Source organism: Rhinopithecus bieti, unplaced genomic scaffold, assembly GCF_001698545.2.
Source record: "Rhinopithecus bieti isolate Rb0 unplaced genomic scaffold, ASM169854v2 scaffold_7967, whole genome shotgun sequence".
In the NCBI taxonomy this organism is placed as follows: domain Eukaryota; kingdom Metazoa; phylum Chordata; class Mammalia; order Primates; family Cercopithecidae; genus Rhinopithecus; species Rhinopithecus bieti.
This window is the reverse complement of record NW_016806112.1, coordinates 3,317,846-3,336,367: the sequence shown is the minus strand read 5'-3', so window position 1 is coordinate 3,336,367 and position 18,522 is coordinate 3,317,846. Positions and strand designations below refer to the sequence as shown.

The following is an 18,522-nucleotide window of genomic DNA, read 5'->3' as shown; positions in this document are numbered from 1 at the left end:
TTGCATAAAGGGTGTCTAAAAACCTTTCATTGTGAAATTAAGTTTAAATTTTAAAATACAGATGGCTTAACCTTTCATGGACAAAATGCCTATCACTCAACATTGAACCTCCATTGTGAGATTAAAAGGTGCATCTCTTATAACTAGCATGAAATGAGTTTGGTAATGTGAATCACACTTCTTCCAACAACTATTTCATATTTCCTCTCTGAATTTATGTCTCATGACACTTGTCCTCTCATTCAAAGTCTTTGGTGCCCTGCCCTCCCATTCTTGATGCATTTCCCCTTCTCTGATCACAATGCACACAGTATCTTGGTTAAGCACTACACTAAATGCTGGAGATACACAGTTAATTAAGATCCAGCCTTTACCCCTAAAGAGTTGACCTTCCAATAGGAGGAAAACAAAGGAGGACCAAGGTTATGAGTGTGTACTGAAGAATGCAAAGCAAACTGGGTGTTCCAGAGAGGAAATGATTACCTCTACATGGGGAAGGCTACTCTGTTGAAGTGCCTAGGCTGAGTCTGGGAGGATGGGTAAACATGTGAAAGTAGAGACTGAGTAGTTCATATGGGCCAGGAAGTATAGCAGTTTGGGAGATCAGGCAGGGAGGAAGTGAAGCTAAATCCTGGAACCACAGGGGCTACGTGTGCACAGATGTCATAACTGAGAGCTACATTCCTTAAGAGAAGAAATAGAAAGCAAAAGTAGAGGTGGTTTATGAGTAGACTTGAGCCATAGCCCTGGGCACACTGTGAAGGGTGACTGGACCTCAAGGCACAGGTTAACTAAAGAGAAAGTATCTAAAGAAAGCAAGGAGACTGAGCAGCAGAAGAGGACAATGCAACAATGTAACCTAGACCCAAACTGAGCCCTCATTCTCTTGGCAGACTTCTCTACTCCCCAATGGATATACCGCCAAACAGTCATCCAGTTTTAACAGTAAACCCTTCCATTTACATGCTAGACTCAGCTTAGCAATGTTCCCAAACCCAACACAGGGAAAGTGTCCGCGGGTGTGCTCTTTATTTCCACACAAGCTGGAAAAGATAGCTTCTCTGCCCTCATATTAAATACTCATAAAGTTCATGTTCCAGAATTCATCTAGGACTCTTGTATTTTTAGCCACAGTCACTATCCTCTGGCACTAGAAAAGCAACAGTAAGAAGACACTATGCCTTGGGATCATTCTGTGTATTAGATACAGCACGCTGTATTGTGATCATCCATCTCCCCAGCTAGTCTGGGAACTCCTCAAGGACAGGGACTAGCTAATAGTAGGCATTCAATTAAGAACTGACACACAAATGAATGAATTAACCCACCGAATTTTTCTCCATAGTTCTAACCTATTGTAACAGATTTAAAAAACACATCAATTCCTGCTGTTTTTCATTCTAAAGGATGACAGCACGAAGACTATTCAACTGGCTTCTCACAAATATGAAATCCGTGATCCTACCTGTATAGGCACACAGAGTCACACATCAGAATCAGAGACAAGCAAATTTAAGTGTAAAGTTTTAAATAAATACTTTTCTATTATCAAGATTTGCTGAGTGATAGTGCCAGTTTAGAGTATACATACACATACACACACACAGCTTGGAAAGAAACATTGTAACCCAAACATATTATGGGGGAAAACCTTTTTGCAAAACTCTGAGAACTCAGTTTAAGCCTCACCACCTCCAAACGAATACATAGTTGACCTTGGACAAGGCAGGCTTGAGCTGCTCAGGTCCAGTTATACACAGATTTTTTTTTTTTTTTTTTTTGAGACAGAGTCTCGCTCTGTAGGCCAGGGTAGAATGAAGTGGCATGATCTCGGCTCGCTGAAACCTCCACCTCCTGGGTTCAAGCGATTCTCGCGCTTCAGCCTCCCAAGTAGTTGGGATTACAGGCACCGCCCCCACCACTCCACTCTGGCTAATTTTTGTATTTTTTTTTTTTTAGTAGAGACAGGGATTCACCATGTTGGCCAGGCTGGTCTTGAACTCCTGACCTCAGGTGATCTGCCTGCCTCAGCCTCCCAAACTGCTAGGATTACAGGAGTGAGCCCACGTGTCTGGCCAATATGTGGATTTTTTTAAAGTAAAAGTCACACCTTCCTCTCTTCCACCTCTGCTCTGCCTCGCTTCCACCTCTTCCACCTCTGCTACGCCTGAGACAGCAGACCAACTCCTCCTCTTCTTCCTCAGCATGAAGATGATGAGGATGAAGGCCTTTAGGATGATCCACTAACACTTAATGAACAGCACATATATTTTCTCTTCCTTATGATTTTCTTAATAACTTTTCCCTTCCTTATTGTAAGAATACAGTAATTTATATAAAATATAATATATGCAACATACAAATATGTGTTAGTCAACTGTTTATGTTACAGGTAAGGCTTCCAGCAAACAGTAGGCTATGGATTAGTAGTTAAGTTTTTGTGGAGTTTTGTTTTGCTTTGTTTTTGAGATGGGGTTTCGCTCTTGTCGCCCAGGCTGGAGTACAGTGGCACAATCTTGCCTCAACCTCCACCTCCTGGGTTCAAGCAATTCTCCTGCCTCAGCCTCCCAAGTAGCTGGGATTACAGGCATGCCACGCCACCACGCCCGGCTAATTTTTGTATTTTTAGTTAGAGACGGGTTTCTCCATGTTGCTCAGGCTGGTCTCAAACTCTTGACAACAGATGATCCACCCACCTTGGCCTCCCAAAGTGCTGGGATTACAGGTGTGAGCCACCACCACACCTGGCCATAGTTGAGTTTTTGAGGAGTCAAGTGGATTTTCAACTGTGTGGGGGTACCAGTACCCTTAAACCCACATTGTTCAAGGGCCAACTGTATAAATATGCAGTGGCCTGGCCAGGGCTGAAATATAACAGACAAAACAGACAAAACTGAAAGAGAAATTGTTCCTTAAGAAGAAAAAGATCACACTGTTAAATCCAAAAGTAAATAATCATTTACATCAAAGTCTAATACTCTGGGCAGGTAATTATTGGGCCTGGGCTACTGAGGGGTGCTTGAGAACAACAGAACACACAGAATCTCCCAAAGCAGCCTCCTTGCTAAAGCCTCTCCAGCAGTCATCCTCTCGTGCCCAGGTTACAAATGCTATGCTTGGTGCAGAAGAGAGTCGACTTCACTGATTAAAAGCACTAATGATACTAAGATTTGTGTAGAGAAATGCAAATGTATAGCAGTCCAGATTGACAGTTAGTGAGCATGGGAACTTCCAAAGTCAGCCCCTCCTCCCCTATGGTGTGAGAGTATGTGGGTTTGGGGGACAGGGGTCGGTGGGGCAGTCTTTTCTTGATGAGAAGAAAGTGCACAGGACTAGTGCTGCAGAGAGCTACCCTTTCTGGAATCCATAGAGGGTCTGGCCTTTTATCCCCAGGCCCAGACCCAACTCAAGCCTGGGGGCCCGGGTTTTGTCATGGGCACCTCCTGCTGCCGTGCCCTGACTGCTCCACACGAGCAGAGAGAGACAGGAGGCAGGCCCCTCTGACACCTACTTAACTGAGGCAGATGGAGAGGGGAGCATGGGGGATGCCTTTACTTCCCCCTCAGGAGGCGCCCAGCAGGAGTCCACAGAGCCAGCAGCTCCAAAATCGGATTTCCACACATCCTCCCACCCCAGAGCACGGCTTATCCCTCTGGCAGAAGGAAACAGAGCCTTAAGCAAGTGTGGCTCTGGTGTATGAGGGGCTTTCAGAAGACCTGAAGAAGCCTTCTTACACGATTCTGCACTTTTTTCAAATCTCTACAGAGGTAGCCAAAATGGGACACAGTTCTTCATTCACTGACCCAAAGGGGGCAAGGGTGTTACTTTAAGGCGGACACAGTCTGTGTCTGCAAGATGTCCTGAGCTACAGACACATACTTTATTAATAATCTTACATACACAAAATGTCCAAGAGAAAGTCTAACAGGCTAATTTCTGACAGCTCCAGATAACAGCAGAAGGCACTGAAGCCACACTGACTTTCTGGCTTCCACAAACTACTCAGAAGAGATGGTCCCCTTTCCCACCCAAGGGATGTGATACAAATAAATAAATACAATTATCTGCAGAAATTACAGTGCAAGAACAACATTGTGAAGTCCTTCTCCCCAAATGCAGTGACTTGTGGGAAGCAGATAGGAAAATGAAATGAACAGCTGGAAGATTTAATTACGGAAGAGTAACGCAGAAGCTGACATTGCTTCAGAGAATGAGCCAACAGCCCAAGCCTTCTCCCTTACCTTAAGATACAGAAGCAGCTCTTCGCTCCTGAAGATAAGCGGCAGAACCCGAATCTCTGTTTGCTGTCAATGTCAGTGAGCACGAACGTGAAGTTCTGGCCAACTTGACTAACTGTGAGGCTGCAGCAAAGGCAGAACAAAGGGGAAAATGAATGTGCAGTAAGTTTCTTGATAAAGTATCTAATCACAATGAGTCGTTGAACTTATAACATTTCCTCTCTCAGTGGAACTCTTAAAATTTACACACTTCAAGGGAACAGACTGTAAGCTAGTTAAAAAAAAAAAAAAAAAAAAAAAAAGACAGTTGGCAGCCCATTCTAGTGACCACCTCCAGATAATCAGAGCTATCATACCTTCTCCTCGTTGAGTTCAGTCTCTGAGGCAGCTCTGTTAGTCAGTGCATCAATCCCGAAAGGTGCCCTCTATTAACCTCATTTTGCTGATGAAGAAATAGTCTAGAGAGGCATTGCCTAAGGTCAGCTGATCAGTGGCAAAAAGATGGATTTTAACCCTCGCTCTGATTCCACAGGCCACTCTACCAGCTTGCTGCTAACAATCCTCACCTGAGAACTTCCCTAGTTCAGCTAATAAGAGTGCTTGCCAGAGCAGAAGGTAAATGTTACTATGTGCCAGCCACAAAGTTAGACATCATATATGCGTAGACCATCTCCCTGACTCTCATGACAACCACAAAATTTAGAAGATGTTCCCATTTTATAGAAAAGGAAACTAAGGACCAGAACAGGTGGTAACTGAATCACATTCACACAGCTACAAAGGGTAGGAGCTGAAATTCAAACTGGAAAGAAAAGAGGGCATGCTTAGGTGTTACTTTCCTAAATTCCTATATCTTTCATAATTTCTGAATTTATGAGAAACATATTTCCTATTTTAGAGGACAGAAATAACCAAAATGTCTAGCATTGCATGGTGCTTTCTAAGAAATGGAAACAACATTTTAAAGAAAGACATTTAAGGAAAAAAGCTAAAAATGTATCAATACAAAAATTTTAAAACCACACATAAGCGCAACATTCAAACATCTATTTTAAAAGTTTAAAACATAATACTAATCAGATTACAGAAACTCTGTTTGGTTTTGAGACGGAGTCTCGCTCTGTTGCCAGGCTGGAGTGCAGTGGTGTGATCTTGGCTCACTGCAACCTCCGCCTCCCGAGTTCATACAATTCTCCTGCCTCAGCCTCCTGAGTAGCTGGGACTACAGGCACCCGCCTCCACACCCGGCTAATTTTTTAGTATTTTTAGTAGAGACGGGGTTTCACCATGTTAGCCAGTATGGTCTCGATCTCCTGACCTCATGATCCACCCACCTCAGCCTCCCAAAGTGCTGGGATTACAGGCATGAGCCACCGCGCCCGGCCAAACTCTTTTTTTAAAATTGTAAAATGTCTAAAATCCAGTTTTAAAATCAGTTTACCAGTTAGCTTGGATTTCATTCCATTTTAAAATCTAAACATCCCACTTCCGTCATAGTTATGGCGGCTAACTACATAGTTATGGCACCTCCCTGCCCAGCTGTTGCTGCTAGAGCTTGTAGACAAAAGAATTCACATTGTGGTGAAGAGCAATAAAGAAATTGTGGGTACTCTTCTAGGACTTGATGACTTTGTCAGTATGGACTGGAAGAGGTCACTGAGTTTGAAATCACACCAGAGGGAAGAAGTATTATTGTTGTTATTATTATTATTATTATTACTTTGAGACACAGTCTTGTTCTGTCACCCAGGCTGGGGTACAATGGCACAATATTGGCTCACTGCAACCTCTGCCTCCCAGGTTCAAGTGATTCTCATGTCTCAGCCTCCTGAGTAGCTGGGATTTCAAGTGTGCACCAACACACCCAGCTAATTTTTGTATTTTTAGTAGAGAAAATGTTTTGCTGTCTTGGCCAGGCTGGTCTCATACTCCTGGCCTCACGTGATCCGCTCGCCTCAGCCTCCCAAAGTACTGGGATTATAGGCATGAGCCAACGCACCTGGTAAATTAGAGCAGATTTTGCTAAGTGGAAATAATATAACAATGCTGGTTCCTGTCAGAGAAGAACCTGAAGGGTGAATGGGTTTCCCTACCTTATGCTAGATTCAGTTTTGTCTTATAACAGCAACAAAACAGAATGTGCTTTTTACCTTTAAATGTTTAGATCCCATAAAGCTAAATTTCGCATTAAAGGGAAATGCTTTGAAGATGTATATCCATTTTGTAAGTAACAGTAATTACCTCAGAAAAGAAGAAAAGAGTTTTTTCTCTGAAGATTAAAATAAAGGTATTTTGGTTAAAAAATCCAAATTCTAATACCTGAATTTATATTAACATAATATGCTAGAATTCAACACTGAGTTATTCAAAGGAACTCATCAACTCATATTACATTTTACAAAGTATATTCAAATTCATAAAATAGTCAAATCTATGCTATAAGCTATTAATTACTTTATAAATTATCAGAAGAAATTTAAAAATAATGGTTTACCACCAAGCTTTTTCCAAAGGCAGAATTCTTATTGAGTCTTTGGATATGATATGAATTAAGTTTTCAAATTAGGGTAGACTTTCTAAAACTCCCTTATACAGCCACATAAATAATTAAAATTAAAGAATTTTCAAGGTATTCCAATACAAAGGTCAATGGACTCTGCCTGATCATATTTAAGGAGACAACTCCATCCCTTAGAGAGTGGTTAGAGAGTACAAGAAAATAATTCAGAAAGAAAAAGTGTTCCACTCTCCTTATTTAACTAGGAAGGTGAACAAAAACAAGGTGGCAATTTAAAAGCAACGTGGTCATAAAGCAGGTGTAAGTAATGCTATCCCTCCACCTTCCACAGCCAGGAGAAGAAACACATTTCTATAAAAGTTATAGGGCCGTCAAGGGGACACCAAACGCTACCTTCTTATGGCTGTTATGTTTTATCTATAAAGCTTGGATACTGTGTTACTATGGTGATTTAATACTATGTTTTAAAGGGGGATTATATGATTAATTTTAACAAGGTTGAGAACTGAAGATGTGTGAGAAACAGCATTCTAGCTCACATAATTAAAGTGATTGGGGAGAAAAGTGGGCCTCAGTGGGGGAGGGGAATCCTGTTTTATTAAAATATTTAAAGCAACAGGTCTGGATGATTCTAAGTTACAAATAAGGTTTGCTTTTAAGAAACACTACTATGTGATCATCCAAAACACGAGTGTTCAGTGTTTTAACTCAGGTTTTGATTTCACTTCTAGAATGTTTAAAATGAATACTCTAAGTATCATCCTAGAAAGGAAGGGTATTGATAGGATTGGATGAAAAGAAAACACTCAGGATTCTCCAGGAAAAAGACAGAGAATAAGCACACCTGACTTGTGAATTGTGTGTCATTAATTTCCTACTCTCTTTCTGCTCCTATTAAAAATGCTGGAAATGTGTTTAGTTACCCCACAGGCTCAGAGAAAGAATCATTACTCATTTACCTGGTGCAAATCCCAACCTAATCACTGAGTAAAGTTAGCAAGTTACTTAAAACCTTTAAGCACCTGAGTTTCTTCACCTGGAAGAACAATGAGACACTACCATCCAACCCAAAGGATGTTTTGAGAATAAATGGAAAAGAATTTAGTATAACGGCCAGTCCAGAGTAGGAATAATTAAAAAGAGGGATGCAAGCTGTTGCCAACTGTGAAAACTAAAACTCACATTAAAAACCAGGCTTAGAATCCTCCTGATTCAGCTTTATAATGTCTGTGAATAGAGGAAGAAGTCTGTTTTCTCTCTCTCTCGTCTGTTGCATATTTTTCAGGAAAGAGTAGTCCTCTGGGTGACCAAGTGACTGATGCTTGCATTACAATGAAAAAGATTCTTTTGGGGTGCCACAAGCTTACTTATTCTCAATTGATTCACTTTTTCAATTCGTGGTAGAGTGAAGTAGAAGTCAACAAAAGCCCAAAACCAGTAGGCTCTAAAAGATTGTTTCCTTGGACAATTTCCAATAAACTAAAGGTCTGGCAAGGGAAGTCAAACAGGGTAACTTAAAGGGTTCTGAATCTCCAAGGAATTTATCATTCTCTCTCTCCTACTTGCTGGGGTAGTCTATGGGAGTGTTCACTATTTCTCCATACAAATGACCTTGGGGAAAGGGTCTGCTTCCTTAAAGTCTGCAGTTCTGTGTTTACCTCAGCATCCATAATTTCCACAGGAATCAGAGATTTCAGGATGATAAAAGCTAGGAGAAACCGTCTCACCCAATTCTCATGTTTCACAGATAGGAAAACTGTTATTTAGGGTTTACTTTCATTTTGTTTTCCAAGGTAATCAGGACTAGGACAAAAATCCAAGCCAACTTCTGGTTCAAAGTCCTTTCCATTCTGCCACGCTGCACTAAACACAATGAAAATCCTCCCTGGGAAGCTTTCAACTTGGTTTAAGGAACTAAGGTATGCGAGGAATTCAGATAGTTGTCTTAACAAAAAAACATATTTTTCACTAAGCCAGGGAGACCACATTTGAAAATCTCCAGAAATAAACCCAGGCGACCAGGGCCAAGACCAGCCTTAGCTATGCTTCTCGTAGTTTCCCGTGCCTAGGTGAATATGAAAAACAAGGGAGGAAAGCAATGACTATTCAAGCCAAAGACCTAAATCTTCATGCTGCCTTTTAAATGCCTATCAGCCATTCAGAGCCTCTCCAGTAGCATTTTCCTTAATCTTGAAGTTGTTTACAGGGCCAGTGCATAATGTTATGAAGCACGGGGATGGACAGTTTGATTCTAGTCTCCCAGTGAGAAACAAACTTTTACATGTGAGCTTCACTTTAAGTTTCATTATCCATTTTGCAAACTGAGCTACAACTACACTGGGCACTGTAACGAGTGCTGGATATACAGCACTGAACAATATAGACAGGACCCTTTGCCTGTGTAGGCTTTCTGTCTAGTTAGAGAGAAATAATAAACAAGTATACCACAAAACATACAGCTTGTAATAGCAATATTACAAAATCAAAGAAGGAACAAAGATAGAAGAAAATGGAAGGGAAGGGAAGGAAAGGCCCTACTGAGATAATGTGGTCAGAGGTCGCTTCTCAGGGATGGCAACAATATTGACCAAAGGATGAAATGGAGCAGCCACTCAAGAAACAGGGCACTGGGTTGTTTCAGGCAGAGAAAAGAGCTAGGCAGAGATTCTGGGGACTGGAAAGAGCTAGTTATGATCAAGGAACCAAAAGGACAGGAGTCCTGCTAATGCACAGGAGATAAAGGGGAAAGTGGCATCACACGAAGTTGCTAGATAAAGCAAGCTCCAGATCACGCAGAGAGTCCCACAGGTTGTGGTAAAGAATTCGGATTTTTTTTTTTTTTTTTTTTTTTTTGGCAGTGGGGGGAAGCAATAGAATGCCATTGAATGATTTTGATCAAGAGAAAAAACTCTGGTTTATAGCTTCAAATATTTGATCAGACATACACAGAGAGCAGTTTGGAAGAAGGTGTAAGTAGGAGTGGAGAAAATAATCTGGAAGCGATTGCAGTAGTCCAGGTGAGACTAGATGGTGGCTTAACTCATGTAGGGAGAGTAGAGATGGAGAGGGATGGATAGTTCAAGCTATAGTTAGCAGATATGAATGACAGGCTTGCAGATGGACTGGGAATTGGGGAGCAAAAAGGCAGAATATTACCATTTGAAGATAGGAAAGACTAACAAGTTTGGGGGAAGATCCAAGAGTTCCATTTGGGATATGTTAAGTCTGAGAAGCCTGTAAAACATCTAAATAGAAATGTCAAGTACAGAGTTGAACACACTAGTTAGGAAATCAGAGGAAACGTTTGGATTGAAGCTATAAATTTGGAAGTCATCTACACACAGATGGTATTTAACACCATGGTAAAGACTGGGATCACTTAGGGAGGGAGTTCAGAGAAACAAAAGAGGATCCAGGACTAATTTATAGGAACACCAATTTAGAAGATGGGTGGAGAAGAGACCAAAGAAAGGAGAATAGCCAGGCAGAACAAATAAGAGGGAGTGGTCAATTGTATCAAAGATGAAAAGAGGAAAAAACAATGTCTACTGAATTAAGCAATATGGAGATTTTAGATGACCTTGATAAAAACAGCTCTAGTTGAATGACAGAAGCAGAAGACAAGCTGAAGAAGGCTGAGGGATAAGTTGAAGTGTGTAGATAACTCATTCAAAAAATAGAGAATCAGAAAGCTACTGAGTGGTGGTTATTATTTTTAGGATGAATACCAGAACTTGTTTTTAAGCTGTTGGAAATGATTCAGCAGAGATTTATGATGCAGGACAGAAGAGAAAACATTAAGGCCTGGACCTTACATCAGAATCCCAGACACGTTACTCAGCAGTTACATGGGCACAGACAAGTTACTGTACTTCTCTGATCTCATTTGTAAATCATCAGAATAATCACATCACTTTGCAGAGTGGTTTTAGATTAGAGATAATGTATATAAGATAACTAGCATATAGTAGGTACATGACGAAAATGATCATTACTACTGTCATGCAATTATAAAATTCAAGAGATGGAACTGAGGCATTTTGTCCCTCTCTAGTTATTATAGCTTACTGACAATTATCTGTTGTCCATGGAGGGGCATCTAACAGTCACTTCTCCTTTCCTTCAGTGCGTATGAGGCATGGGGCAGGAAAGAAGCTTCATCAAACTACCACATCTCCCAGCCTTTAGTTCCATGAGCCTCAAAGCTTCCTTCCACAAACATACCTTATATCTGCCTAGGCCTCAAGTTTCTCACCTTCCCTGCTCAAAGATCCAAGTGGTGAGAATGACATGGACCCAAAATATGAGGGGACCAACAGTAAGTGACACACTTTGAGACAGAAGGCAATGCCTACCTGCTGGAAAAACTCACCAGACGATCCTAAGAACAGAGCTCTATCCATTCCCTCTATATAAGCCTGACAAAGTCAACATGAAGCATAACTGTAGAATTAAAAAGTATCAAAAGCAGAAGGAACAGCAGAGATCGATGAAATCCAATTCCCTCATTTTATCCATGAAGAAATGAAGAACCTCAGGGGAGAAGTCACTTGCCTCACAGCACAGAGCAGGGCAGTGGTAAAACCAAAACTAAAACCCAGATCTCCTGGTTGCTGCCCACAACACTCTGTCCACTAAGGCCCAACTGCTTCCTTGTCATCAACTCTGTAGAAAATATTCATGGGGCACAGCTGAACTTACAGTGTAGGCTAAACCAAGGGACTTCAGGGGCCCAGTGGGTTCAGGTTTGGAAAGGAGAGCAGGGTGAATCTGCAGAGGAGAGGTCTGGGAAGATAAGATGTTAATGCACTGGTCCTATGTCTGTGTGGGTTTCATTTTCTTCTTTCTCTCAATTTCCTACTTCTCTACAATAAATATATATTGCTTTATTGCTTTTGAAATGAAATCATTTGTTAGGTTACTTATGATCTTATGGAGGCAGTATGGTAAAACAGGGAACGTATGGTGGAGTTGGAGGTCAGACAAATGAGGGTTCTGCAAGCAGCTATACCACTAACTGGTAGTGGGACCTTGGGTAGTTATCAAGCCTATCTGAGCCTCTGTTTCCTCCTGTGTGGCATGAGGATAATGGTAACCTTACAAATTTGTAACCTTTTATTACAGGAAAAGAACATAGGGTAATGCCTGGCACAAAACAGATACCCAATAAAATGGTAAGTAGCATTTGAGCCACATTTGCATCTGGGGTTACATACTACCATTAAATGATGCCTCTGGCCCTGAAAAGATTATTTCATTGCATTTCACTATCCTGTCATTTGTGTGTGCCAGTATAATTTACAGGAAAATGGAATGGTAGCTGACTTTCCGGGTTTGGAAAGAGAATAAACACAAAAATGGAAGAGAATAGCTTTTCCATCATCCAATGCATCTCTCAAGTGCTTTGACTAACTGAAGCTAGTTGTCAGCTATCAAGGGCAAGCAAGTAGCAAACACGATATGGAATGGTACAAGTCTTTTTTTAAGAGACTACTTTTATTAGTAATAATGAGTTTTTGAGATTGATAGAGGAATCTCAACACTGACACTTCACTACTCCCTCTCACCAACAGCTTCATGTACACTCTAGGGTAGAAATAACTCTGGATTAGGAATAAGAGTACTGGCGTCTTTCCCAGCCCTGTAAATTACATAGTTGTGACCATAAGCAAGCCATTTCACCTCTGTGGATCATGGTGTTCCTTCTATAAAATGGGGAGTTTGAACCAGATGAATTTCAGTTTTAAAATCCTGTGGTCTTGTTCCCACACATTTTCAAGGCCTCCTGTGGCCAGAGCCCAGGTTCTCACAGTCACCGTCTCCCCAGCAGGCTTCATCTGCTCTGGCTGAATAAGCTCTAGGCTCACACGGGGCTTCTCCTCTGCTTTGCTCTTCAGTGCTGATGGGGTGTTAGGCTCTCCCTCCCACTTGCCCACTTCCTGCTGTCCTGGCAGACTCAACACAAGTCTCCCCACCATAAGAAGTTTTCTCTGACCATTTTGGTCTTCCCTAACCTCACTATCCTTTGGGTGGATACTGTTTAAAATGTCTTCATAATAATTCCTGGACTAGACTGGGAGGGCAGGGCTCCAAGTCGGAGACCATTTCCATTATTCCAACACAATGGTCTACATTCTGAACCTTCTTTTGCCCTTGTGTAAAAAAGATACCACCATCTAGCTCCTAGAGCTTCTGGGAAGAATAAATGAGACAGTGATGTGGCAGCACCCAGCACTTTGACTAGAATCGATAAGGAAATCAAATCCTTGTTTCCTTCCTTTCCTCCCTCTCTATATATTTGGTGACTGGTCTTCCCCACAAGGTGGTCTACTGAAATATATTTGTCTGGGAGATGGAAATCTAGGTTGTGCTAAGAGAACCTTGGCCTAGTCCTGATTTCTCTGCAGCTTAGGATTTTGTTCAAATGAAGATAATGGCACCTGCTCTTATCTCTTATGATAGGAGGATAAAATGAGATAATATATGAGGAAGCACATTCTTTTGAAAGCTACTGGCTTTATTATTTTCCTAAGTCCTAGTTTCAAAAGAAAATCTTAAAACAACACACGAGACAGCAAGATGTCAATGTTAACGGGTGATTTGATGATGACTGTGAAAATCCCACTCTTGATATAGACTAGAAATGTCAGCAAGTTTTATGACTGTTCCTTGGGGTAGAAAAGCACAGATACTGAAAAGATCAGGAAGCTTTCTTTTTTGAACGCAATCACCTGGGGCATTACTTGTTTCCCAGGCTGGCATATTTTCTAAGTCAAACAATATCATAAACACATCTAGGGGGCTTTGTGGGCCTCAGAATCTGGGGATATCCATTTGACAGTGCTAATTGCAAACTAATAAAAAAAATTAAGACATTGAAACCTTTATATTTCTTATATATGAACTTTATTCATTATTATTTTCTCTTCTGTATTAAAGTATACCAAGGTTAGAGGTAGGGGAACAGAAAGAAAATATATAGTCCCCAAATAAAATGATTTTTTGGTATCAATAAAAGTTATCAACACCCATAGGGTATATAATATAATACAATGTAAGAAAGAACTATTGTACAGGGTAATGAATGAAATATCCAAAAAGAAACATTTCTGTCCTCAAATCCTTTTGTAAAAAAAGAAAAGAAAAAGGAACATGATTAGGGGAACATAATTTGGAGAGAAGGATTCCGGTAGAAAATATATTTCTAACAACAACAAAAGGCATCAGATACTTTTGGTAACAAAAAAGAATTATCACTTAAGAACTCTGCTTGTCTTCCACTTCAGAATGTAATCATCCAGACAGGTAGGTAAGAAGAAGTGTGTGTGTGGTATAAGTCTGAGAAAAAGAAATTTGAGTGCGTGTGTATGTGTGTGTATGCACACACACACCTGCACATGTGTGTTGGTGGGGAAGACAGAGGTTTAATCTCTATGCATTTCTTCTAATATTAGTTTACAAAGTCAATTAAGAAACACCTATCCAAAAAAAATCACTCTAACAAGAAGCCATGTAAAAATGTATTCTCTTACTTTTCTTTGTTAAACACCTAACTACATTTATAAAACATTTCAGTTTTATTACTTTTTATAAATATGTCTTTGTCATAATTTGTCATACATTTTATAAGTAGCTGGAGGGGATTTCAAGCATTGCTAATTCATACATATAAATGCGAAGTTTGCATTAAATATCTCTAAACAAAACCTACTTCCTTGCTATTTTTAGGAGGAATAGGCTAAAGAAGAGACAAGAGGACCCTCATTACAAAGACTGACCCTCTTAGAATTAAGGCTATTCTTTTCTGAGCATCAACCTGCTACTAAAACATTCCTGGTACCAGGATTTACACGGTCTGAGTCTGGAAATACTACAATGGTTGACTGGCTTAAGAAAAAATAAAATGTTAGAACCAGGGTGAGCAGTGATTAAAAGTGGCTGGCAACATTCCAGAGTTGCTTTTTAGTACCTTTTAAACTCCTTTGGCTACCAATTCTCATCTCATACCATTTTTAGGTTTATGCCAAATAAACCAGGACAGTGGTATTACAACGTGTAGAAAAGATGCAAACAGCATACTACCCACATATACTCTAAATCACTGAAATCTTACAGGCTTTGCCTTGTTTGGGTACACTAAAATACATGATAGAATCTTCCTGAAGGTAAGCACAAATTTTACAGCTTTCTTGGACCATATTATGGCATTTCTTTCTTACAATGTTATTTTCTATAACCTTTCTGTCAATAAAAGTGGATTTTTTAAGATGTAATGTATGTACAGTTTCACATTTCAAATTTCCATTGAGAGAAAACTGAAGAGACAACAATCAAGTGGGCAAATAAATGAATGTAAAAAAATAATGCTTCAACTGTAATGAAAAAGAGTAGATATTTTTTGAAAATAAAATAATTGTCATTTTATTAATATAGTTAATACATTAGTTTTATAAAGTAAAAAAAACAAAGCTCTTCTAAAATTCTTATCATTAACCAGTGGCTCATTAAAAAGAAAAAAAAAACCCTTAGACTATTTTAATTGTCTTAGAGTTATCATATTTGTACCTACCTAAGAAACAGTTTATCACAATGTAAATACCAAGGAAATGTTTAGGTGGTTTTGTACTTTCTAATCTCAAAATCTATAGAAAATTCTGCTTTCCCCAGAGATACCATTCTTAGCCACCTAAACAAAATATAAAACACTATTTAGCAATATTCCCTGCTGAATACCTTTAAACAAGATAGGGCTAGGCTGATTTAAATTATAAGTTAAAGTCTAGGAAAAACAAAGTCTATATAATACAAAACTTTGGAATCAAGTAATATTACTTGTTTAAGCCAAATATATTTGTATTTAAATAACAATTAAATAGCACCAGATTAAATACCAACCATTCTTAATCACAGTTTAAGTCTGATAACCAAAATTAAAAATGTAATGCCATACAAAATACATCTCACAAACTAACCAACGCAAAGCTCTAAGCTTTAAACTTTTTGATAGTGTCAATAAAAACCCCAGGAAGGGAGAATATTGCAACTCTCCTTGGAACACAGGTATCTTAAATCATGGTTAAACAGACAGAATGTTAAGAATGGTATGGTTTTTATTTTCTATAGCAGGTTTATTGATACAGCACTTTTTTTCTAGTAAGGTTTGAAAATCTGACACTACCTGTCCACATAGAAGGGGAAACAAAACTTGGTCAAAGTCTGTAGAACTTCCTGTGGAGAGAAAGAGAGATAATTTATACATCTAATGGGACCAATAAATCTAACATTAACCACAGCACACAATCTAGGAACTTTACCCTAAAGAAAGAGGAGACAGATGAAGAAATATGGGCTTTATCAATTACATGGGAGGAGTACCAGGCAGTCAATCATGAGAAATAATAAACATGATCAAACTTCATTAAAAATGAAAAATTAATCAAGAATCACACATGGGCAAGCAGCAGGAGCCATGCAGGAAAGCTCTGAAGGGAGGGAGGCGGTTGGGTTGCTGAGTGTTAACACCCCTCCAGGGAACATCTCCAGCCTGACCATATGGATCAGAGTGAATAACACCGAGCCACATGGGTTTGGCCTGGCAGGGCCGCTGTTGCTGGCACCGTTTTTGCCTGTTACCTAGGAACAGAGGGGGCCGGGATTAGACAACGCTTCCCAACATCAATAGGCCAAATCACAGCAGAATGGAAAGCCAACTTGAAGATAATTGTCCCTGAACAATGTCAGCTACATTTTTTAGAGTTTAAAACTTCATTTACTAACTTTACAAAGAAGTTGCCATTTTGGGCATACATTTATTTTGGAACCAAACTGTAACAATTTTAAGTATATACTATTCTTATTGAAATATCACCATAATTGAACATACTCACCTGATTTTAATTTATTAAAATCTAAAACAAACTACCAGTTTAAATGTCTTTAAAAAAAAATACATATATAGGTACATAAAGCCAAGCACATTATTCAGGATTAGGGTACACAAAGTAAGGTGACATCTTAACAATTTATTCATAAAAGACAATCTTCTTACATTACCACAGAAAAAGACAGTACATGACACACAATAAACAGTGGTGTGTGACTTTCCCTAGAAGACACATTTCATATGTATAGCACATATACACATAGCTAACCACATAGACAGGTAGTTAGTTATCATTTCCTTCATAGAATTTTCCTTAGCTTGACTTAATTTAACTGCAGACTTGGACAGCCCACGGTTGCTGTTTATCATAAGTTCATAGACCAATGTTATAAATTTTAAAAAAGTATTCCTTTCATGCATTTGATTTGCTTTTTAACTATTTAAAATCCCAACTTCAAGACAAAATGAAGAACACATTTTTCAGTCATTGAGAAGCTGGTTCAAATTAAAACAAACCTGCCCATTGCAAACCCTAATCCAAGTGATAAATTAAAGATCAGTTTACAAATGTAGCACTTTTCTAACCAATAATAATGAATTATCAATGCTAACTGAATTGATGCTTCTCGCTTCATTTATTTTTAAAACCAGTCCTATCATTCAAGAAATAAACCACATCAATCTAATAACCCACTCAATGAAGCAGAAAGCACATTGACTTGCTCTGCCAGAGCATGTTCCACCTACATAATTCAATTGAGCATATCCTATTTTTTAATATCATCTTGGACTGGTACTATGTATATCACACCACTGCTAACGTATGTCATGAAATAATGTAATAAATGAATAGGAAACTAAGAAGTGAAAAAGAGTGGATGAGAAGACCTCAGCATATTCTAAGAAACATTACATATATATTAGTTAATTTTATAATGTGGCATTCAGGCATATATATTGTTTATAAACTAATCATGCTTAAATTGCAATAGGTAATACAGAATCAGAACAAAGGCAATTTTTCAGTGCATAATGTTACTATCAGGCAAAGATAAGAAAAGAGATCACATAAAACATTTAACGCCCGCAGTGCTAATTATAAAGTATAGTATAATTCACATACACAAAACCCTTATGATTTACACAGACACAAATTCCTTACAAATTTCCTTCCACTTCAAGTTTTGAATAGTAACAGAAAGCATCTCTTAACTTCAGTATATAAAACAGCCATTCTTTAAAACTCAGTATTCAGTGCTCACTCATTGCCAACATCGTCTACAAAGACAGCTATCCTTTACCCCTCAAAAGTTACAGGTGCAGAAAGCACTTCCTCTACTCTATGCTGGAGTTGCACTGGCAAAAGGCCTCAAAGATTTTTGAAAGAAAGGACCCCCATGGCTATGAGAAGGCATTGTGCTCTACAGCAGAGTCAAAGGAATCTAATATGCCCAACTTATTACTCACTACAATATAGAAACTTCTTACCACTCTCTAATGTCAAGAGTAATAACCAACCTTGAACTTGTCTGTCAGATAATATTAGAACAAATATCAAAATACCCAATGTAGGCTGAGTGTAACCACCCACCAGCTTTCCTTTTTACCCAAGCAAACAGCAATAAATCTAATTAAGCAATGGGGCGGGGGGAGGGGAGGAAGAAAGGGAATATAGGCAATGTAGGCACATGTTGGTACATTACAATATGTTCCTTCATGTTTGTGATATTACAAGAGCTTGATATTCCAATTTAAGTCAAACAAGATGGTGGAGTGCCGTCAGAAGAAAAAACAAAAATGAGCATCTACTCTGTGTTCTGCATATTCAAATATTATTGCAATCGGAACTGAGATATCTACTTCTTAATTTGGGAAGGGGAGAA

At 39.2% G+C, this 18,522-nt stretch overlaps 1 protein-coding gene across 1 annotated transcript in view; it reads right to left on the bottom strand.

Moving 5' to 3' along the window:
• Positions 1-18,522, bottom strand: part of DENND1A (DENN domain containing 1A) — a 505,985-nt gene that overhangs the window by 376,505 nt on the left and 110,958 nt on the right. Inside the window, 1 exon segment of the mRNA XM_017874791.1 lies at positions 4,242-4,361. Coding sequence (XP_017730280.1) covers positions 4,242-4,361 — 120 coding nt within the window.